This window comes from Halichoeres trimaculatus, unplaced genomic scaffold (genome assembly GCF_033239565.1).
Source record: "Halichoeres trimaculatus isolate MK-OKI-2021-1 unplaced genomic scaffold, fHalTri1.1 fHalTri1_scaffold_14, whole genome shotgun sequence".
NCBI lineage: Eukaryota > Metazoa > Chordata > Actinopteri > Labriformes > Labridae > Halichoeres > Halichoeres trimaculatus.
In genome coordinates this window covers 33,938,568-33,963,067 of record NW_027437192.1, presented here as the reverse complement: position 1 = coordinate 33,963,067, position 24,500 = coordinate 33,938,568, and the positions used below count along the sequence as shown (strand labels likewise).

Genomic DNA, 24,500 nt, shown 5'->3' with positions numbered 1-24,500 from the left:
GGCCAATGTTTTTAAGACACACCCACTCGATATTTATCACTACATTATCCATGGACATGAACAGACAAGAGATCAGATACAAGATAGAAACCTGAGTCAATAAACCAAAATCTCTCCTAAATCAAAGAAGAGCACAGAAGACTGCTGAGTATGTGACTTAGGCCATGCTGAACAATCTGGGTAATGAGTAGCAACCACCAATGTCACTGGTGTTTCAGTTTAGAGTGTGACTGTTGAACTGTCTGCCCACAATGACGCTTTAGACTGAAAGACGCCACTTTGGTCATTCTTTACCCCAAAACAACAGCTGCTCTGTAACAGTTGTGATGCCATCTGCAGTTAAGGGAGCACTAACTGTTGTGAATGGACGGAGCTAAACGTGGCTTGCTTTGCAAAAATGAGTCTACATTGTTGTGATGACGAAGCTTGTAAAAGGGTCTGTCCAGTTAGATTAACAGCTTCCAGAACAAACTGTGATCTGACACTAAGCCTGATTAATGTTCACTCTCTCTTGTCTGCTTTTGTCCTCACAGCCTGTCTGAACTTTCTCAAACTGTGTAAGATCAAATACTACAACTTCTGCCTGATCCACAGTGTTCAGGTAAGACTCTTCACAAACTCCATCTTCCTCAAAGTCAGGTTGACTGTAGGGTGCGCTCTTACCACGTCACTTGAACCAAAAGGAGGTTACTGTAGCTCTGTTTTGGTACTTACTCATACTGACCAGGGCCCTGTTCTATAAAGCAGGATTACTGCCTAGCGAGGTAGCTTTGAGGATAGGTTCTGGATTCCCTGTTCTACGACACGGGATCACTCCTCAGCGAGGCGAGTCTCCATGGCAACATACACTGAACGGCTAACCTGCTCCGGGGCAGGTTAGGTTCCAGATTGAACTCGCGGACTATAAAAACCCCACCCACTGACCAATGAGCCCTCACAAAAAAGTGGCTTGTCCGTTCTTAGAGGATCCCGTGGACATCGGAGTTCGCATTGTCCAAGGAGCACTCTGGCGCGCGAGAGTTTTCAGGGACTGCACCGACCCACTCTCTTTTTCGGATTGCCACCTTTATGAAAAGTACCGGTTTTCCAGGGAGGGGTTGGTAGTACATGACACTTTCTACAGGTAGTTAAAGGGAATGAAGAACTCTCACTGCCGTAACAAGATCTTCAATGCCAACACTTCTGTTCCATGACAATATTTTATCGCCCGTATTAAAATTGTGACAGGAATTCATGTAGGGCTCATGTGGGCTACATATCACACAAAAAATGTAAACACAATAGGAATGAACAAATGAATAAATTCATCTGAGACATAAATTAGGTATGTTGCATGTTACAGTAAAAGTGCATGTTGAACAGTGCTATTTCAGGATGATAATGGCACAAAAGATTTTTTTTTGCACTACACTTACGCATTAAGACTGTCAGCAATTTTCTGCCAGCACTCCTTCCGTGCTTTAGCAGCGGCGACGGTGTTGTTTTTAACATTAATTACGTGTTTCAGCTCGTCATACTTCCTCATGATCACCTCCTGCTCCTCCTGTGTGAAGTATGCGGTCCTTCTCTCTCCGCCTGCTCTGACGCTCCAGACTGCTCCATGTTCGCGATTGGTCAGATGCAGCGGGCTCCACCTTATATGTGTGCACGCGCTCATTACCTAGCCGGATCCACTTATGAGGTTGATAATAGGGCTGAACGATTTTAAGAAAAGATTGAATTGCGATTTTTCTGGCAGATATTGTGATTTCAATTCGATTCACGATGTCCTTCAAATCAAGCTTTGGGATATTCACATGTAGGGCTAAACGATTTTAGGAAAATATCTAATTTTTCTGGCAGATATTGCAATTCATGATTTTTTTAATCATCAATAGTGATACTAAATAATCTTTTTTCACCAACTTCTACTCCTAAACAGAGGCTTTGTGTTGTTGACCTGCTTACCAGCACTTTTAACATATAGATTGTCTACAAATTCGTAAAAGAGAATGTGTAAAATACTTGACACAACAGATCCTGAGTCAGTCAGGAGCACTGCAAAAAATTGCTGCTTTGGCGATCTCAAAATTGCATTGTCTAAAATTGCGATTTCGATCTGAAAACGATAAATTGTTCAGCCCTAGTTGATAACCAGCGTCGTAAAACCGTGTAGCGAGACCGCCAGCTACCGCGCTCAGTTCAGCGAGGTAGCTCCAAGGCTATCTCGCTAGGCTGAACTTGCTTCGCCCAGGGCCCGTATGCACGTTCAGCCATTAAACAAATGGGACCATTAGTTCTGTTATGGAACGGCCCGTTTGGCTGCAGCGTTAGCTGCATGCAAGACTGCAAATAATTGGCCAGTTAACTGATTACACCACAGAAGAGACACAGGTGCAGAGTACGTCATAATTAAGGGGAGCCTCCTGGAAAACCTCATCAAACAAAGTCGAATGGCGCATTTCTACCACTCATACACAGCAATGAACATGGCGAGTGGTGTGACTGAGAGAAGATCAAGAATAGGTTTTTAGCCGGATAAAAAGGACATTTTTATTACAAGAATACACAAACAGCTTTTATCAGTAAGTCAATCATGTAAATTAAGAGAAAGTTTGGTGATCTTGGACAGAGTAAATGTGTGTTGTGTTTCTGAGCAAACAGTAAAACCTCAATAATAAAATCAGTAATATGAAAGCTGTTTTGCTAAACAAGTGCTGCAGCGATGCCTCAGTACCTCGTGAATAACTCTTAAAGCAGTCTATGAACTCCAACATTTAATCTCACACATCTTGGAAGGACCCAGATGTGTGCAAGCAAAGAGCGAATCAAATGTATATATTTGACGGCGGTAAGCCTGATGGTCTCCCTTATCTCATCTGTTTATTGAAAGAATGTATCGTCTAAATCTAAATTTGCTGTATGGCTACACATTGACACCTTTCCAAAGGATTGTCCGCTGTCTTTACATATTTCATCTCAAACTATAACATATTGCGCGATGTCTGCCTTTGAACGTCTGAACAGGTACTGTAATCCTACCGTTAGCGCCTGTAATGGTGAGGTCTACCTCCAATAAAGCAAATGTTCTTTTGGGCCGTTAACCTTGCTCATGCATACCGCCAATCAACTTTTTTTCACCCTTAGTACAAACTGTTTGTTTTCCCCGCTAATGGCTTGTCATGCATACGGGCCAAGGTTGTTTCTGAGGGCTCTGTCCTGATCTTCAATCCAGGCACGTTACATTTTAGAGTATGCACCAGGCCTCACTCTGTTTGTTCTTGTTCATCTGTTTGTGATGCGTCTTGGTTTCTCTTTTTTCAGCATAATGAAGCTAGAGAAGAAAGTTTTTTTCCTAAAAAGGAGAAGAAAACCACTTTTTTCAATGTTTTACTTTTGATTGGAGGTTGGATCCATAGTTTTTCACTGCATTTGAAGACATCAACAAGTGGAAATGCTGATTTTCTTTAGTGACTCAGCTTGAAGCAGATCAGTGTCTCATTGTTAACGTTTTGGTCTTGAACAGATTGTTAGCTGCTTTTCATGCAGGTATCTATTTATAGAGAGGAAGAAATCCTCCGCAGATCACCAAACATGGGAGCCAGGATGTTGTTTTGCTGGACTGTGCCCCTCCTCTCCATACTGACTGTTTTTCCTGCAGACAGCAAACAGTTCAATACTTCTCCGACTAAAAAGAAACCAGGCTCCTTCTCAAACTGACAGCTGGCTCAAGAGTTTAGAGCAGGGATGTCAAACTTGTGCCATGGAGGGCCAAGAGGCTGCAGGTTTTCTATCCAACCAAGAACTCCACCAGCTGATTTCATTGATTACCTCACCTTCAAGCAGAGAGCAGGGACTAATCAGTGAAATCAGCTGGTGGAGTTCTTGGTTGGAAGGAAAACCTGAAGCCTCTTGGTCCTCCATGGCACGAGTTTGACATTCCTGGTTTAGAGTGTTTCATGTAAATCTGTCTTTAGAGATTTCAGACTTGATAATCATGTTTTTTATTTCTCTTCAGAGAGACTTCATTGTGCAGACTGGAGATCCTACAGGGACAGGAAGAGGAGGAGAATCTGTGTACAGGTCAGTTACACTTCACACCTGATGACTCTTTACAAACACCACCCATAACAGTGTCCTCAAGACTGTCTCATCTGTTTCCTCAGCAAACTGTATGGGGACCAGGCACGCTATTTTGACTCTGAGAAAGCACCACGCATCAAACACAGGAAGAAGGGGACCGTTTCCATGGTGAATAATGGAAATGATCAGCATGGTTCACAGGTAAGGTCTTATTTTTAAGATATAAGTGACTGCTGTACTTATTCAGATTATCTACTAAACCAGCTGACTGTGCTTAAGATGCACCAAGTGATGAAACATTTCAAATATACTGACATAACATTTAATGTAGGGGCGTGCAATGTGACGAGCTTAGATCGTGAAAGATTAGAATGTGATGATGATCTGCCAAAACAGGAAGTTCATAGAACCAACTGTAGTGCATGTTTTATCCCTCTCAGTGCTGTCTGTGCTAGGGCTGCAGCGACTAGTCGACGATAAAAATTCATCGACGCAAATTTTTCACATGGTGAAATCAAATACCAAGGGCTAATACTCATTTGTAACTTCAGTTCACAGCATGAGGTGCTGTGTTATTGGATACTTTTATGGGAAAAGATCACTAAGTTCATACGTGAGGAATATTGATGAGGAAATATCTCCACTCCCAGAGAGCTCTGTGCACTGACGGAGGCTCTGCATCTCCAGTTTGGACAGCCTGACAGCTCCCGGAGTTTAGCGTCTGTTAACGTGATTTAGAGAGTCTCCTTCACTCTCTGTTACAGACAGTTTTTCAGGATCTGAGCCACAAACTAGTGTCAAAACACCCCTAACTTTTAAAGGAGAGGACATTTATCTGATAGTGCTCTCACTCTCAAGCTCGTACTGCACCGGTAACACTCAGCGGGGATCAGGAGGGGCGGAGTGCGCATGCGTCAAATAGTGCATGTAGAGAAACGAAACTAAACGCATTGTCATGGAGAGCTGGGAGAGAGTCAGACGGGATCATACGGAGAGCAAAGCCCCAAAAAACAAATAAACATTAGAAAACAAGCCCAAAGTCACTAATAAGCAGTCTGTCCGACACTGCATACAACAACTTCATTTCCCTGTTACCTGCTTCATTCATTTTGAGATTTATTTAAATTTTTTGTATAGAAGGCTACTTATATTTTTTTTATGTCATCATGAATGAAATAAAGACAAACAAACAAACAAAAATGACACAGGGCTGACCAATCAGAGGTGAGAACCAAACTCTGGGTAAATGCAGTGAAAATGCAACACACAGGTTGAATTTTAAAGGTCTGCACATTTTAAAGGCCAAATTAGGTTGAAACTCAAAATAACTGTGATTAATCATCCAATCAAAAAAATAATCAACACATTAGTTGACTTTAAAAATAATTGTTAGTTGCAGCCCTATTGGACTGTAAGAGTAAACCGAGGGTTACGTATGTAACCGCGGTTCTATGAACCCTGGATGACCGCCAGAGGCGGTGCTTTAAGCACTGAATGATACCATATCGCGCATGCGCAGGTCGAGTAGCTATACCAACAGAGTCATGTGTGACCCCCTGATGACCCCGACAGGTCTATATCCTCCAGCGTCATCAGAGGATCTGTTCCTTCGGAATCTTCTCACGAGATGCGATGATCCCGAGTGACCGGAAGCTCTGGCGGTCATCCAGGGTTCATAGAACCGCGGTTACATACGTAACCCTCGTTCTATTTCAACCTTCCTCACCAGAGGCGGTGCTTTAAGCACTGGATGACTCCTACCAACAAAGTCACGAGGGGTCCCTGTACACCCAGCTCAATCCGTAGGGGCTGGCTGGTCCCGGAGCAGGACCACACCCAGTGGATGAGGGTCAGGGATGTTCACCCTATAAAACCTTGTGAAGGTGCTCGGTGATGCCCAAAGGCGGCCGCACAAATGTCCTCCAGGGGAACCCCTCTGAGGGCTGCCCATGATGTGGAGAGGCTCCTCGTAGAATGGCATCGCACTTGAGGAGGCACAGGTGTACCGGCTGTCTGATATGCATGAGCAATTACATCCACAATCCAGTGGGACAACCTCTGTTTTGAGAGAGCACAGCCTCTCTTAGGCCCCTCATAACACACAAACAACTGGTCCGACGTCCGCATACTGGCTGTATAATCAACATATGCCCGTAAGGCCCGCACTGGGCAGAGCAGTGCCGACCTACGGTCATCTACCCCTGGCAGGGGGTTGAGCCGCTCAAGCAGAATCGGACGATCAAAATTTGACCGTGACATAATTTTGGGCTGAAAAGAAGCCCTTGGCCACAGGGTGACTCCTGAGTCATCTGGGCTCCACCTCAAACATGCAGGATCTACAGACAGCGCATGGAGCTTCCCCACTCGCTTTGCTGTCGTGACGGCAAGGAGAAACGCAGTCTTTGCTGACAACTACCGCAGATCTGCCTCCGCAAGGGGCTCAAAGGGAGGCAAACACAGACTATCAAGCACAAGGTGCAGATCCCAAGCCGGAGCTCTTTACCGGGCTCTTGGTGGACAAAGCCTCATAGCTCCCCTCAAAAAGAGAGAGACCAACCTGTGGCGTCCAACGGTGTTGTTGTCTACCCAAACATGCCGAGAGGAAATGGCAGCAACATAAACCCTCAGGGTAGAGAGAGAAAGACCTGTATCTAGGAGCGACTGCAAGAACTCCAGGATCACTGGCACCGGGCAGTGCCCAGGGTCCACACTCCGCCTGGAACACCAGGCTGAGAACAGCTGCCACCTGTTCTCGTACTGTATGCGAGTGGATTGAGCCCTAGCGTTAAGCACCGTTCTACGAACAGAGATTGAGCAATCACTCAACAGTAGAACCCTCTGAAGCACTGCCTGTATCAGCGGGAGCGGGGGAAAGGCATAGAGGCATAGGCTTTGTTTTATGGTGCAGTCTGCTGGGGAAATAGTTTAAAGCAGAAGGACAAGAGGCGACTGGAAAAACTGGTGAAGAGAGCTAGCTCTGTGGTTGGATCCACTTTGGACTCACTGGAGGCTGTGGTGGAAAGGTATACACAGAAGAAAGTGGAGGCCATCATCCGTCACTCTGATCACCCACTCCACAACATCATAGTCCAGAGGATCAGCAGCAGGGGACGCCTTACCTCTGTGCGCTGCAGGACCGAGAGGTTCCGAAGATCATTCCTCCCTGCAGCCATCAGAGTGTACAATTCTCTGCTTGGAAGAGTGCCCAAACAACTTGAATTTCCCTCCGGGGATTAATAAAGTATGACTTATCTTATCTTATCTTATCTTAGAGGGGACCTTTTGGCCAATCGTGGGCCAAGGCATCCTGACCTAGAGGGCTGCCCACCTCTGTGCGGGAGAACCAGTGGGGGCAGTGAGTTGTTGCCTCCGAAGCAAAGAGGTCCACTGTTGCCCTGCCGAAGTGGTCCCAGATGCTGGACACTACTTCTGGATGTAGACGCCACTCCCCCGGGGGTGGTTTGCCCCGAGATAGAAAATCTGCCACTTGGTTCCCCTCCCCCGGTAGGTACACCGCTCTGAGACTGGCCAGGCAGGGGGCTGCCCAATTCAACAGGTCCTGAGACACACATAGTAATCTTGCCGACCTGGTGCCCCTCTGATGATTTATTTGCGACACTGCGGGGATGTTGTCCAGACGCACCAGGACATGCTTCCCCCTGAGGCATGGTATAAAATGCCTCAGAGCCAGATGCATAGCCCACAGTTCCAAAACATTGATATGGTCCTCGCTGGGCTGGACAGGCCACCGCCCCTGAGCAGTTCGGCCTTGCCATACCGCACCCCACCCAGCGAGGGAGGCATCGGTTGTGACGACCTTGCGACGAGCCGGAACCAAGCCCATGGGCACACCCCTCCGCATGAACCACCTCCTCCTCTATGGGGCCAGGGCAATGAGGCACCTTTGAGACACTGTAAGTGTCCTGTGCCTGTGCCACCTGGCATCTAGGCGGAAGCTGTTGAGCCACCTTTGTAGGGGGCGCAGTGACAGAAGACCCAACGGTACTACAGCTGTGAGTGATGTCAGCTTGCCCAAGAGCTGAAGGAATCTGACATAAGGCAGCTTCCTTCCCCCTTGGAAGAGGGACAAGAGGCCCAGGATGCTGTCCACCCGCCGATCTGACGGATAAGCCTTCATACTCGTGGTGTCCAGATCAACACCGAGAAAGGTGATGGTCTGAGAGGGAACAAGGGAACTCTTTTCGTAGTTGACTTTGAGGCCCAACTGAGCCACATGGGCAATGAGAGCTGCAGTGGCCTCTGCTACCTGTGGCTGAGATGGCGCACACACCAGCCAGTCGTCCAGATAGGGAAGGATCTTCATGCCCCGGGATTGTAGTGGAGAAAGAGCAGCCGCTACACACCTGGTGAACACCCGGGGGGAAAGGGAGAGGCCAAATGGAAGAACCTTGATCTGGAAATGACGGCCCTGAAAGGCAAAATGGAGGAATTGACTGTGTTGGGGAAAAATGGGGACGTGAAAATACGCGTCCCTCAGGTCGATGGAAGTAAACCACTCGTTCCTGTCCACAGCACGCAGAACCTCTGCAGTGCTCAGCATACGAAATGGCATGACCTTGAGGAACCTGTTGAGACCCCGTAGATCTAGAACGGGGCGAAACCCAACGTCCGTCTTTGTAACCAGAAAGTACGTCGAGTAGAACCCCCCTGGCTGCGCCACGGGGTCTACCGGGTCGATGGCACCCTTGACCAAGAGGGTGGATAGCTCTTGGTCCAGAGCAAGTGCTTTTGCCGGGTCTCTTATGTTGGTCATCTTGACCCGGCCATTGGCTGGGGGCCGGTGTCCGAACTGCAGTCTGTATCCCTGGGCTAGAGTGGAAACCACCCAAGCGTCTGGTGTTAAAGCAGCCCAGTAACTGAGCTGCTTCTGGGAGAAACAGCCGACGGCCGGCCCCAGGAACTCAGGGCCTGCCCCCCCGGCCTCTAGAGGCTCCCGGGGACGGCGATTTGGGTCCCAGGTCCTAGGCTGTCTGGAAGGCAGGCGGCTGCACGCCGACCAGGATGCTTTGCTGCACCTTGATGGTGCTGGTGACCACCGGTACCAGCTGCGGACTGAAATCGGCGCTGAGGAGGGCCCACAGAGCTCCTAGGCCTAGTATGGGTAGGCGAGCTCCTGCTGAGACCAGAGAGCTGCTGCCTGGTTTTTCTCGCCTGAATAGACCGTTCAAGCGCCTCTAAGGCTGCCGACCCAAACAGCTTTCCCGGCTCCACTGGAACACTGCGCAGGATCCTCCTGCTAGCCTCAGTGAGGGGTGATTGTGCCAACCAAACCTGGCGGCGAGCCTGGACGAGTGTGGACATCAGCCGCCCCAACTCCCTGGACATCAGGGCAAAAGCCTGAAGGGATGCATCGCTAAAACTCTGCACAGATGGATCAAGTGTAGCCTCCGAGGAGGCTGGTGGTAAGGAGGCTGACAGAGCCAGCAGAAGGTGGGACATCGAGTTCCCTATCCTCCCCATACGGGCCCCTGCCTCATAAGCCTTACACAGGAGGTCATCAGTTATCCTGCATTGAGGGCGAGGGCACCGCGCATCCCGTCTAAGGGCCTCATCTGGAGACACGATGAGGGCTGCAATGGCTGGCTCTACTGCCGGCATGTGGCCCAAGCCATACTTGGCAGCATCCTGCATCGATGCGAGAGCCCGGCCATCTGACGTAGCGTGGGAGAGGGCTTTCGGTTCTCTCCAGCATGCATGCAGCTCTCTCAGGTACTCCTGGAAAGGAGGCACCGTGGAGACAGATGGAGCTGAGCTGCGCCTAAGAAAAGGCACTCACTGGGGGAAGCTCTGGCTGAGGAGGGTCCAGCTGCAGCCGGGCCAGGGCCACACGAATGAGGGCCCCCATGGATTCATCCACTGAACCCCGCCCAGAGCTGAGGGCCGAGGACTGGGAGCCAGCGACCGAGGTTTGCGAAGCCCCCCCTTGGGAGGGGGCATCCGCCCCATACTCCCCAAACTCTGTGGCGGATGCCGCTATTGAGAGAACATCCTCCTCCATAAATGCAGCAGCATCGGGAAGAGCAGGCGTGACCACACCGCCCTTACCCTCCTCCGTCTGCCTTGTCAGCAAAGCTGCCTTCATCTGTTCCAGCTCTGCTGTGAGCTGGTCCACTCTGGAGGCAAGCTTAGACTGCTTCCTCTTGGGGGCCCCCTCAGCCTGAGCAGCTCTCAACCAAGCAGGGGGGTCATAGCTGGCCCCTGAGCCGGAGTCAGCTGAGGAGGAGACGGATAAACTGGCGAGCTTAGAAGCCCCTCCACCTCAGCCAGTCGAGCAGCTCTCACGGACCGAGGCATGTAGCTGCAGTTCATGCAGGGGTCTTCAGACTTGCCCTCTCTGAGATGTTCAACGCCCAGGCAGGAGGGACAGAGATCATGGCCGTCCTCAGGCTGCATAGCAGCCATACAGGCAGAGCAGTAATGATCGCCCTGCATAATCAGTACTGACTTGAGGACACGACACCAAGCTGGAAGCGGGGAAGCGGAAACACTGCCGTCACCAGCCAGATAATATATAGCGCAGACGTTAGCGGAAACACTCAGCCAGGAGAACGTCTCACAACTAAACTGTAATTATCGCGGAACCACGGTCTCCCAGCAAGGTAAACTGGCGTGCAAGTTACAGCTGGCTTCGGGCGAAAAAACCCCTACCAGGCAGGCTAACAGAGCGCACCTACGTCTGGAGAGGGAGCGCACCCACTACCGTCACAGACAAAGGAGTAGACACCTCCACGGTCAACCGCAGCCGGCTTCAGGCGAAAACACCCCTACCAGGCAGCTTAACAAGCGCACCCATGTCGGTAGAGGGAGCGCACACACTACCTTCACCAACAAAGGAATAATACTTAAACAGGTGGGAAAAAAACGCTATCAATAAAGAATAAATGCTGCCAGAAAACAGCACGGGCGCAACTGAGTTGCTACCCTACGCCGCTAGCGGTTAGCTCCGGCGAACACGACTTCGCTTACCGTAACAAAAGAACTAAAACACACTGGCTGTGGCAACGAGTTGCTACACTACGCCATTAGCGGTTAGCTCCAGCGAACACGCCTTCGCCAACCGTGAAAAAGACAACTGAAAGATGCTGAATGTGGCGAAAAACACACACAACCTCAGCAACAACAAAAACTATGTTACTCACAGTGCATCGGCAATAAACTCCTGGGGATTGCTATCCAAGGAAGCCGAAGCCAAGCTTGTCACAGCCCTTGGAGAGCGACTGAATACCGCAACTCCGACAAGAGTCTCAGGGCTACCAGCGACAAGCGAAGTGCTACTCACCAATCCCACACCTGCGAGCGAGAAGATGGAAAGGAACAGATCCTCTGATGACGCTGGAGGATATAGACCTGTCGGGGTCATCAGGGGGTCACACATGACTCTGTTGGTATAGCTACTCGACCTGCGCATGCGCGATATGGTATCATTCAGTGCTTAAAGCACTGCCTCTGGCAGTCAGGAAGGTTGAAATAGAAAGACTGGCCTTTTTAATTTTTATAATTTTATTCTATATTTTGCATTTTGCTGTGCAAAACAGTGTTCTATAATTAACTCTGTTATCAGAGAGATCATTTTAGCATTTTTTGGGGATACATTATGGTTTTGAAATAATTGAACAACAGAAAAATAATCGTTAGACTAATCGTCCAATTAATCGTTAGATTAATCGTTAGATTAGTCGACTAATCGATAAAAACACAGCCCAATTAATTGTTTTAAAAATAATTGTTTACCCCAGCCCTAGTCTGTGCCATATGTCTGCATGTCCATGCACAGCCACATCCAAAGTATTTTCTCTGCTGAATCACACTATTTGCTAATCTGCCTGGTGTATGCACTATAGACACACAGTTAACCAATCAGAGTTTGCTAAATTGTTTACATAATTACAAAATTGTTTGAATAATACCACCTTAAATGATCTTTTATCCTTATCCCTATCCCTATTCATTTGGTTTAAAATAGGTCAAGGATTTTATTATACTGTTAAATAACATGCAGAGTAGTCTGAATAATCTAAATCAATTTGAAGAAAACGTGATGAAATTGTGATTATAATTTTGCAAAAATAAAACCATGAAGTGAACTTTTTTTCATATCGCCCACCCCTAATTTAATTTATGCTCAACCTTTCCTCAGTTCCTCATTACCACAGGTGAGAACCTGGACTACCTGGATGGAGTCCACACTGTGTTTGGAGAGGTGACAGAAGGCATGGATGTCTTGACCAAAATCAACCAAACTTTTGTGGACAAGGACTTCCTCCCATTTCAGGACATCAGGTGAGCAAACTTACAGAATAACAAACGTGACGTGGGTCACCAAGTTTTACAGCCATGAGACAAGTGTAATTCTTCTGCAGAATTAACCATACTGTGATCCTCGATGACCCCTTTGATGACCCACCTGATCTCCCGGTGCCTGACCGATCACCTGAGCCAACGAAAGAGCAGCTGGATGTGAGTAAATTGGCTGTGAGGCTGAAACATGCTAAAGATGTCTTATGCAGACTGGCTACATAATGGTGGTGCCTGTGACTGAGGTATTTTGGCCTAAAAACTGTATGATGGTACAAGGCGGAGCCATGCTGTCCACTCTATAGACAGTCTATGGTTTACATCAGGAATCTGCCTGGGGTCTTTTCTTTTTGTGATCAACACTGCTGTCAAATTTTCACAGCCGCATTAAACACAAATTGTTTACGAACTACTAAAATCAAGTTTCAAACTTGACACTAATTTAAAATGAGGATTCACATTGAAAATAAGCAGAGACATGCTGTTTTCTGTAGATCAAAAAAAACTCCAAAGATTAGAGCCCACCATCACTTTGGAACAACAGGCACATGATGTAGCTCTGTCACTGCTCTGATCATCATTCTGATAAAACTTCAGGTCATCTCTTCAGTTTTAGTTATGACAGCCGTCTGCCACATAACGTCTCCACTCAGATGTGTGTTTTCAGATCTGTTTTCAGAGAAGAGATCTGCTGTTCTCTTCTCAGACAGAAACATAAAGTCATCAGCACCGCTCAGCCCTGACCCGGTCTGTCAGAACAGGTCTTGCACACTAACACAGCTTGTCTATGGGTTTACAGAGTGGTCGGATCGGAGCGGACGAAGTGATCGACGACACGGAGGGGAAAGCAGCCGATGAGCTGGAGGAGAGGTTGAAGGAGAAAGAGGCAAAGACTCAGGCCATCCTGCTGGAGATGGTGAGGGCTGGTCTGCTCTCTGAATGATGACCATGTGCAGACAGGTGTTCACTCTTACTGTCCTCCCTGCAGGTTGGAGACCTCCCTGATGCAGACGTTCGGCCTCCAGAGAACGTGCTGTTTGTGTGCAAACTGAACCCTGTGACCACAGACGAGGACCTGGAGATCATTTTCTCTCGCTTTGGGACAATTCACAGGTCTTCCTTCCTTCCTCTGTGAAACCTGTGCATGTTTTTGTGGTTTGAAGCTTTTATGTCTTAAATCAAACTCTTTGTCTGTGTCCAGCTGTGAGATCATCAGAGACTGGAAAACTGGAGATTCCTTGTGTTACGCCTTTATTGAGTTTGAAAAGGTGAGTGGACCTGTGTTTTCATGACTCTGCTCAAACTTATTGGAGTAGTTCTGCTCTCTTTCTGTGGAGTCCTGAACACAAGACACACAGGGAGCGCTGCAATACCACGCACTGCGTCACCAGTCTGTTGGAGCTCAGTGTGGATACAGGTATTTGTCCCTGTGCTCTCTGGCTTGTTTTCTGTAAAATAAGATAAAGAAAAACAACACTGTGTGATCTCAGAGAGTTTCTCTCCTGTGGACTTATAAACCTTTAGGCTGAAATTTTTGTTTGTTTTTTTTACTGACACAAACATACCCCAGGCCCTTTGCATCTGAAACACCTGAATGGAATAAGCAGAATTGATCTAGAGGTGCAGCTTTTTCCACCTGTTTGATGGTTGTAATGAATAAGACTTCAGTAGATTGTACTGAAATCTTTAATGCCCCCTAACAACAATTTGGATTGCAACAGAAGTCAGCACAATTTCACTGCTGCATCATTTCAGTCGAGCTTGCCCACAACTTGTTTGAAGAACCAAAGGCCATGGGGACTAATGATTTGAGGTACCTGTTTGATTTGGCCTTGTAAATAAAAGTTTACCTTCTCTTAGATGGGGCTAACTGGAGCTCTGAATGGAGAGGATGGAGCGGGTTTGGTCGAATGGCTCTCCAAGTGGCTCCAGCTTTAAAAACAGAGTCCAGATCCTTCAGACTCATGTTGACAGTTTTACAATGTTCCTCAGCCTACCGTACCAGCAGATCATAGCAAAGATCAAATGGGCTCAATCAAAGAAGAAGAAAGCTATTAAAGAACAACTCATTGTCCTCAAAATCAAACAAAATCGGTGTATAATTTGTTCAGTTGATATTCAGTTATAAATCAAAAAACAAAACATTGAAATACGGTTCGTTTTTTTGTTTATTCCTTTTTTAAAAGAAAACAAACAAATCAAAATGTGTTCGTTTTTCAATATTCCGTTTGATAATATGGATTAAATAAAGGGGAGTTGATCGGGCTGATTCCGATTTTACAATTTATAATTATAAATGTATAATTTCTTCAATTATCCTGACCCAGAAGTTGTAGCTTCTCTGTCAAGAGAGTCCGGCTTGATGGTAGATGTCGATGATGATGACCAGCTAGGTTAGATTCAAAGGAGCCAAACGAGTGACTCTTAGGGATGATGGCGTGACAACCCCAAAATATCAGCAGGAACTTTCAGGTATGTTCATTTTCTTCTTAAATACACTGTATGTTTTTCGTTAAGTTGTAGACCATATAGTGTGTTTTAGATAGAAATGAATTTATCCACGGCCCAATGTGCCGAAGGTACTGCAGCGCTTCCAGGCAGCTGTGGGTGGATTGTTTGTTTTGTCAGAATTTGTTTGCAGTGTCCTGCCACAGCAGTTCTGTGCGTGCGTTGAGTTTCTTCCTTCAGTTAATAAAGTGATTGCTGGTCTTGATTTGGGAGCAGTGTATAAAGGCTTTAATTATCTGGTTAGTCCAATGGAGGAGTAGTAGTTTTATTGAAAAAGCACTGGAGCTCACCTTTGACTCACAGACATGGCTCACATGAAGCTCCAACCTCGCATTTTGTAACCACTTTGAAGTAAATTCATGTTCATTTTCAACTATAAAACACACAATCAAAGAGCTCATGAACAGTTTAATCAAGCTGAGTCCCTTGGCGCGATGATGTTATAAATATTAAAATATAATCTGTGATGGATCTTCTGACAAAACATTAAAAGTGACTGACAGAGAATCCACACATGAAAAATTCTAGTTTGAGCAGTGTTTGTCAGAACAATACCAAATAAATATGCGTCATATGCAGGTTTTAGAGTAGGGCTGAAACTAATGATTATTTTTAATGTCGACTTTTCTATTGGTTATTTTTTCGATTAGTCGATTAATCACGATTATTTTGTGTTTCAACCTAATTTGGCCTTTAAAATGTGCAGACCTTTATAATTAAACCTGTGTGTTGTGTGTATTTTCACTGCATTTACCCAGAGGTAGGTTCTCACCTCTGATTGGTCAGCTCTGTGTCATGTTTGTTGGTTTGTTTGTCTTTATTTCATTCATGATGACATAAAAAAGTACTTTACAAAAAAACAAAACAAATCTCAAAAAATGAATGAAGCAGGTAACAGGGAAATGAGGTTGTTGTTCGCAGTGTTGGACAGACCGCTTATTAGTGACTTTGGGCTTGTTTTCTAATTTTTATTTGTTTATTGGGGCTTTGCTCTCCGTATGATCCCGTCTGACTCTCTCCCAGCTCTCCATGAAAATGCGTGTAATTTAATTTTATCTACATGTGCTATTTCACCCATGCGCACTCCGCCCCTCCTCCTCCCCGCTAAGTGTTACAGGTGCTGTGTGAGCTTGAGAGTGAGAGCTCCATAGGGTACATGTCCTCTCTTTTAAAAGTTAGGGGAGTTTTAGAGTGAAGGAGACTCTCTAAATCACGTTATCAGACGCTAAACTCCGGGAGCTGTCAGGCTGTCCAAGCCGGAGATGCAGAGCCTCCATCAGCGCCCAGTGCTGTCGGGGCACGGAGATTTTTCCTCATCAGTATTCCCCGTGTATGAACTTAGTGATCTCTTCCCATATAAGTATCCAATAACACAGCACCTCATGCTGTTAACTGAAGTTACAGATGAGTATCACCCCCTGGTATTTGATTTCACTTTGTGACAACGACAATAAAAACAATAATACGACGCGTCAACTATTAAAACTTGGGTTGATAAATTTTTTATAGTCAACGAGTCGATTATGTCGACCAGTCGTTGCAGCCCTACTTTAAAGCAGAGTTGGCTAGGAGAAAGAGTACAGTGAATACTGAACAGAGCACTGCTGTGCACACGTTCTAAATGAATCAGCGGAGGACCAAAGGCCAAATTTTTTGGTTGTCATGTCTTCATCTTCAAAAGTCACTCATTTGGCTTCTTTGAATAAAACATGTCTGTCCATCATCATGCACACAACTATCATTATGCCAGCTTTATCTACACTCTCTTGACAGAGAAGCTACAACTTCCAGGGTCACTATGATCGGAGAAATTAAATAATGAAATCAAAATTAGCCCATGGCCCGTAATTCAGCTTCTCCTTGTTTGATTATCAAACGGACTAGTGAAAAACAAACAGATTTTCGTTGTTGTGAAAACAAACCGTATGCCAATGTTTTGTCTTTTGATTTATAATTGAATGTCAATTGAACGATTGATACACAGATTAAACAATGTCTGATTTGCCTTTCTGATAAAAGCATCTGAGTTGGACTCAAAGAACAGTTTGTTATCCAGGATGGTGCTTAGATATTTGTACTTCTGACTATCTCTACAGCTTTACCGTTAGCAAAGGTTTGAGCTGCGATGGGTGGATTCTTTCGTTTTTGACATGTTAAGATGAGAACCATCATACCATCTCACAAAGTTGTCAAGGACAGGACCATGTCCATCCTCATGATCCTGCAGGAGGCTTCCGAGCACAGAACTATCCGTGCATTTAATGATGGGCCTTGACTGGAACATGCTCTTACAGTCATTAGTACAGAGCATGAACAATACAGGTGACTGAACACATACCTGAGGCCAGCCTGTTGAGCACAGCGGGGTCTCAAGCAGAGGCCAATTGACAAGTGATCTTTGTGGTCTTGTCTAGCCAGCACATGGTTCCACAACCACTGTGGGGTGTTTTAAAGATGAGGTTTATTTTCTGCTATGTAGGCACCTCAGAGACTGTAACACAGCGTCTCACTCATTAATCATGCTCACAGAAGAAGAGAGATCAGACCCAACTCACATTACTTTAATCTTTATTAAACATGTAACACCATGCAAATACTGCAGAATACTCATTGGAAATGTGGATCAGTCAGAGTTCTCAGAAACAAACACCACTTTTTTTTTCTTTCTTTTTTTTCAATGCTTTGTCTCTCTTTTCTTTCTGAGAGCATGCGTTGAATAAATGCTAAGTACTGTCTACTATGGTCCGGAGCAAACGTTTACTCTCCTCTCTGTCTCCACAGCAGGAGGACTGTGAAAAGGCTTACTTTAAAATGGACAATGTACTCATCGATGATCGACGCATACACGTGGACTTCAGCCAGTCAGTGGCAAAGATCAAATGGAAAGGGAAAGGTAATCAGCTCAGAGCCTCTGTGTTCACTGTGTTAGCATGTTGTTTAGCAAGGAGCTAAAAGCTGTGTCAGTCTGCTTCAGGCCTGACGTCCTCTTTCCCTCTGACTCTGTTTGTCAGGAGGGAAGTACACTAAAGACGACTTTAAAGCCTACGAGAAGGATGTGGAGAGCCGCTCCAAACTGGCCCTAAAGGATCAGCTGAAGCCCAAACAGGAGTATCCTTTGGTCCCACATCTGGAGCTTCATTAAAGGGATAGTTCAGTTTTTTTGAAGTGGGGTTGTATGAGCTCTATGTGACCACTAAGGACATTAGATACAGTAGAAAGTTGTCTCCTCTCCCTCAGTAAGACACAGACTGTAATCGATAATGACGAGGAAATAGATGCTAACAGGGAGAGACGGTACCAAATTCAAAGGCTATTTTCTCTGCCTACAAGAACTAAAACCAAAAAATAATACCACAGTTTAAGAGTGCGCTACATAAAATATTTTTTAAGTGTATTAGTCTTCGGAAATATAAACATTTATCTGGACCTAACTAACTGGTCATTTATCCTTCCGCCCAGCGTTCGTGCGCTCCGTCCCCCCTCCTCCTCTCAGCTGTAGGGAATGTAAACAAGCTATGCTTCGGGCGCTGGTTTTAGCTTCGTGTAAGTTTGATCAAGTATCGTAATTCTTTTGTTTGTACTCTAAGGATTGTGAGGCAGCGTAGGAAAATTCAAAATGAGTGACTATGACAGCGACGAAGAAGTTTCATTCACTTTGGAACCAAAAGGATACCTGCATGAACCGAAGTAGCTACACAGAAGAGGAGCTGCTACAGATGGCGACTGAAAGGAATACAGAGGAAACATCTGCAGACACTGGACATCAAGATGCTGAGTGTTACTGCTCCCACGACTGTTGTTGTTGTTGTTGCTGTTACAGGACACTCCAGAATTCAGAAGAGCAGGGAAATCTGTGTGATGAGTTATACAGACGGCTTGAGAGCCAGCAGTGTCCTCTAACTCAGACAAATCCTGAAGAGTGTCTGTAACCAAGTTCCACTCGTGACAGCAGTAACACTCAGCATCTGTGAGCATTGACTCACAGCTGAGACATTTACACCACTGAGTATTTCCGACTCTGTCTTGATGTCCGGTGCGCGTAAGGACACATGACCAGTTAGTTAGGTCCAGATAAATGTTTATATTTCCGAAGACTTAATGCACTTAAAAAATATTTGTTGTAGCGCACTCTTAAACTGTGGTATTACTTTTTGATTTTACTTCTTGTAGGCAGAGAAAATAGCCTATGAATTTGGTACCGTCTGTCCCTGTTAGCGCCTATTTCCTCGTCACCATCGATTACAGTTTGTGTCTTACTGAGGGAGAGGAGACAACTTTCTACTGTATCTAATGTCCTTAGTGGTCACATAGAGCTCATACAACCCCACTTCAAAAAAACTGAACTATCCCTTTAAGGTTTATGCTTCAAGTCAGAGTGTTTGTGAGATTTTATTTCTTTTTCTTTTCTGAGGCTGTCCCCTTTGATCCAGAGATCACCTTAACCATCCAAATAGCTCAAAGTACGACCTGCTGACAGAGGAGGATGGCGAGGAGACCAGCAGCCACCAGCACACTGAGAAAAAACACAAAGACAAAAGACACCGCCATGATCCAGGGAGCGAGGGCAGGAAGCCTAAAAAACACAAGGTAAGGCTCACACTCTAGATCACACACTGGCTCACATGCTGACTCATCCACTGACTGACTCATACACTGACTTACACATTGGATCACACACTGACTGACTTATCAATCAATCAATCAATCTTTATTTGTAAAGTACCAAATCATAACCAACGTTATCTCAAGACGCTTGAACATTTACAGGTCTAGACCCGTAAATTTTAATAAAATGTTATTAACAGAAACCCAACATCTAGACAAGATAAGGAGTCTTATCTTATCTAATCTTAGTGCACCATGAGTACTGGACTTTGCAGCATTTAGCAAGTTACAATGGAGAGGAACAACTTCGCTTTACTAGGCAGAAACCTCAGACAGAACCAGACTCATGTTAGACAGACATCTGAGGAGACTGGGATGGGGTTAGAGAGAGACGGACAGAGGAGAGAGAGTGGGAGAGAGAAGTATGAAGAGAAGGGGGAGGGGTGACAGAGAGAGAGGGGTACACACACACACACTCACACACAAACACACACATAAACACACACACACACACACACACACACACACACACACACAGAAAGGGAGAAACACACACATGCACACACACATGCACAGTCCGAAGTTTGGCGTAGTCGCTAACTGTCGTGCAAGGTGAAATCAGCAGGCCATTCTCTGCATTAATCCAAAGCCGTGGCAGCTGGAGTCTGACAGGAGCACAGCAGCAGACCGTCCACATCCCAGATCCCGAGGAACCTACAAGACAAACTCAGAGCCTTGCAGAGAGATGTATGGTCAGTAACTAGACTGACAGATAAAGAGACTGGATAACACACTGGAATACACACTGGCTCACACACCGACTTACACACTGGATCACACACTCACTTACACACTGACTGATTCAAAAACTAACTCACACTGGATAACCAATGACACACACACACTGAATAACACACTGATGAGGAAATATCTCCACTCCCAGAGAGCGCTGTGCGCTGACAGAGGCTCACACTGCACCGGTAACACTTAGCGGGGAGGAGGAGGGGCGGAGTGCGCATGAGTGAAGTAGCACATGTAGAGAAACAAAACTAAATGCATTGTCATGGAGAGCTGGGAGAGAGTCAGGTGGGATCATACAAAGAGCAAAGCCCCAGTAAACAGATTAACATTAGAAAACAAGCCTAAAAGTCACTAATAAGCGGTCTGTCCAACACTGCGTACAACAACTTCATTTCCCTGTTACCTGCTTCATTCATTTTGAGATTTATTTACATTTTTTTGTATAGTACTTTTTTATGTCATCATGAATGAAATACAGATAAACAAACAAACAAACATGACACAGGGCTGACCAATCAGAGGTGAGAACCTAACTCTGGGTAAATGCAGTGAAAATGCAACACACAGGTTGAATTATAAAGGTCTGCACATTTTAAAGGCCAAATTAGGTTGAAACACAAAATAACACAGTGGACCACACTGGATCACACACTGGATCAAACACTGGATCAAACACTGGATCACACGTACCATCAGTGATAGACGATCTGTGTTTGGATTTGACAAACTTCACTTGTTGCTGTTCACATGTAGGACTCATGTGTGAAAGTGTAACCATACATAAATCATCCATGCTTTTCAAAGTAAAAGTGACACAGTTGTATTGTGTGTGTGGCTTTTTTTTCTATTTATGTTCTAATTTATGATTGACCTCACGTGGGCCTGACAGATAGTGCGTCCTAAATCGCATACTTCCATACTGTGAACTCAAAATTTTCAGATTGAGTGTACTAAGCATACTCCATACTCACTGGCTTAGTGCTCAAATTTTGAGGGTGTAGTGCTATCTCAAATCGCATACTGCCGAGCGCCGTACTTATCGGGAATGATGACATGATGTCGACCTCTTCTTCTTCTACGTCTAATTGTGACTGGCTCTCAGCGTGTTTCCGCCAAATACCGCCACTATTTGCCAGCGAATTTTCAAAGCCTTTTCAGTATTATATTAAACACAGCTAATAACACGATCAGCGGTGTAGAGTTTATTAACGGGTCGGTGCAGCTGACTAAAGCTACTAAGAGAGCTATGCGTGGCGATGCTGCAGTTAAAATACATCCACAAATTAAATGTCTGAGTGGTGCTTCTGGTCATGTATTCACTGTGCAGGGTCTAACCCACTTGTTATTATGTTTGCCTGGTTCACCGGGTAATGCTAGGACCCGGTAACTGTTAGCCCAACGAGCTTTAGCATTCACAGAGAGACTTCAGACTTCCATTTAAAGTTAGCTCAACTAGCATTAGCATAGCCCAGTGTTTCTCAATCCTGGTCCTGGGGACCCCCTGCCCTGCATGTTTTAGATGTTACCCCACTCCAGCACACCTTATTCAAATGAATGGCTGGTTATCAGGCTAGAGCAGAGCTTGATGACGAGCTGATGATTTGAATCAGGTGTGTTAGAGTCAGGAACATAAAAAACATGCAGGGCAGGGGGTCCTCCAGGACCAGGGTTGAGAAACACTGGCATAGCCTATCATTCGTTGAACAAAACAAACAAAATCAAGTTACACCACATACACAACGTCAACAGCTGATGGTGCATGGTGGAAACAACACGTGTAAAAAACAACATCAATAACTTACATTTATATATTGCTGCCAGAGGAGGAAATGAGTGCGTTAAGTGTCCACAGGTGCATACTCAAAAACCGGGACAATTTGAGTACATCATCCCGGTACTTTTGCATACTCATTTCTCGCATACTATGCATACTGATTTTCATTTTGACGCAGTATACTCAAAATTTGCGATTTGGGACACACTAAAAGACACAAAGGGCCGGATGTGGCCCACGGGCCGTATTTTGCCCATGTCTGCTATAGAGTGTCCTGTTACTGTGGCCAGCCTGAGGCACACCTGTGAGCTACACCTGCTGTTCAATCAGCACCTTGATCTGCCATACCTGTGAGGTGGATGGATTAATTCGGTACAGGAGCAGGGCTCACTGGCACAGATTCAGACACATGAGTGGACAGTATGTCAGAGAAACAGGCTTGTAGCGTCTTGTGGAGTTTTGGAGCTCTGGCTGGTATGGTCCTGGCAAAGGTCACGACACACTTTGGCTGTAATAAAAAGCTTCTCATCCATCTTCACATCCTGTTCGCACTCTGCCTCACACTGTGGGTGTCTCTTCTCTCACCTCTTCAGGACAGTCAGGACAGCTACAGAGACACGAAGGCAGAACGCCAGCTCTCTCGATCCCACTCCAGAGACAGGGACCACAAACACAGCGGCTCACGATCCAAACACAGGAAAGAGGACAAAAGCTACGGGCGTAAGGACAGGAGCCGCAGCCGCAGCCGCTCCCCAAAGAAGTCCAAAGATAAAGAGAGGAGCAGACACCGATGAAGAGAAGCAGGGGCTCACTGAGGCTCCAGCAGATCTCGGACAGGAAGGAGGAGGCGCACTGTTGAAATGTGGTCAGCAGGAACTGAAGAACACTAACAGTCAGAGCATGAAGCAACAAGCTTCACTGAACATCTTTTATAAAACAGACTGTTCTAATCAAATGTTCCTGAAAAGACTCCCACATTTGACTCATCAGGTTTGTTATTAAAGTTTGTTGAACTTTGAATCCTCTGTGTCTCTCATGTAGCTTTCTGATTCCGTGGAAACCTGCAGGGTGGAGGAGGACCCCACAGCACTGAGGGGTGTCACTGGGTCTCCTTCCACATGCTCACACATCCACAGAGCACAAACTGAGTCTGAACTTCCTGAGGGTAAAGCTAGTGCCACTTTAAAATGAGCATTGTTGTAGTTTCATTGTCAAGTGATGCTACTTCTGAGAGTTGGGAATCTCTCTTTGGGTAGCTCCAGCTTTTTACCGGAGAATATCTCATTGATCATTTTGTCATTCACGAAGACTAGCCTTCAGCATGGGGATGGGTATTGATAAGGTTTTATTGATACTAATTCTTTTATCACTTAACCGATCAGTTCCTCTCGAGAAGTTTCTGTGAACAAAAGCAGGCTTTACAAAGACAAGGCTTTCTGTGTCAACACTATATTGAGTTTATAAGTTAAAAATATGAAACAGTCAATGGATCTGAATATTTCTGAACGTAAGTAAATAAAAATAATAAGCACGTCATGAGACGTCATTATTGTTATGTTATTGAGGGAAGTAGGCCTTCTAGTGCCTTGGAATAGTTGTAGCTATGCTAAAGTCAGCCATTAGCCATGACAGTGGCTGTGTCCAAGTTCAGGGGCTGCAGCCTACCAAGGCTAAATTCTCCGGGGGAAAAAAAACTTAGTGTTATTTTTTGATTATTTTTTATAGGGAATTCAAAAATTAGGCTGCAGCTCTGAATTGAGACACAACCAGTAACTTTTTCTTTCTTCTTGTTGGAAAATATTGCCTGTTAGTATTTTGAGAGTCTGGGCCTGATCTACTAAAGGTCGGCGTGTATAAAAACATGCAAACTTGATAGGGCGTGCAAAGCTAATGTATCAACTTGGTACTCCGAGGATTGCATCTGTCAAATTAGCAACATAGCATGTACAATCCATTTAGTGTGGTTGCTTTCATGAACATGCAGGATATATGTAGATCATTCAAACGTGTAAAATTCTGGGGGGAGAAGATTTGACGACAGAAATAGCTCGCTGCCACAGGTCTTTTGGAATTACATCAAAGTCCTGTGTCAGAGGAGGAGGTGCGTGCAGACCAAGCAGGGGTTTGAACTTGAAACTGTAGTTCAAAGCACTGAGGTCCAGACAGAGGAGACACATACTGACATTGCCTCATTACATCAACAGAAAAATCCTTAAACATTGACTGTCAAACACTCAGAGATAATGGACCAGAAAGTTGAGCTGAAGTATCAATCCCTTGATGTCCTGTGAAAACTGACATTTTTTACAGGACTACCCATTGGCAGACTTTGATGTTACTACTTTGTTATGTGTCTTCAGTTCTGCTGCTGCAAAGCAATCCCTCAGGCCTACACGGGCATCTCTCACTGATTCTCACACTGATCTGTTTTAAT

The 24,500-nt window shown here is 45.5% G+C and overlaps 1 protein-coding gene across 1 annotated transcript in view; it reads left to right on the top strand.

Annotated features, from left to right (window-relative positions):
- The window catches only part of ppil4 (peptidylprolyl isomerase (cyclophilin)-like 4), a 25,859-nt gene extending 1,359 nt beyond the window's left edge, over positions 1 to 24,500 (top strand). Inside the window, exons 2-13 of the mRNA XM_074687351.1 lie at positions 534 to 601; positions 3,998 to 4,062; positions 4,146 to 4,263; positions 12,221 to 12,363; positions 12,444 to 12,540; positions 13,178 to 13,294; positions 13,367 to 13,491; positions 13,580 to 13,646; positions 17,668 to 17,779; positions 17,898 to 17,994; positions 19,341 to 19,473; positions 22,660 to 24,500. Coding sequence (XP_074543452.1) covers positions 534 to 601; positions 3,998 to 4,062; positions 4,146 to 4,263; positions 12,221 to 12,363; positions 12,444 to 12,540; positions 13,178 to 13,294; positions 13,367 to 13,491; positions 13,580 to 13,646; positions 17,668 to 17,779; positions 17,898 to 17,994; positions 19,341 to 19,473; positions 22,660 to 22,860 — 1,343 coding nt within the window. The 3' untranslated portion in view covers positions 22,861 to 24,500. The remainder of the gene's footprint in view (positions 1 to 533; positions 602 to 3,997; positions 4,063 to 4,145; positions 4,264 to 12,220; positions 12,364 to 12,443; positions 12,541 to 13,177; positions 13,295 to 13,366; positions 13,492 to 13,579; positions 13,647 to 17,667; positions 17,780 to 17,897; positions 17,995 to 19,340; positions 19,474 to 22,659) is intronic.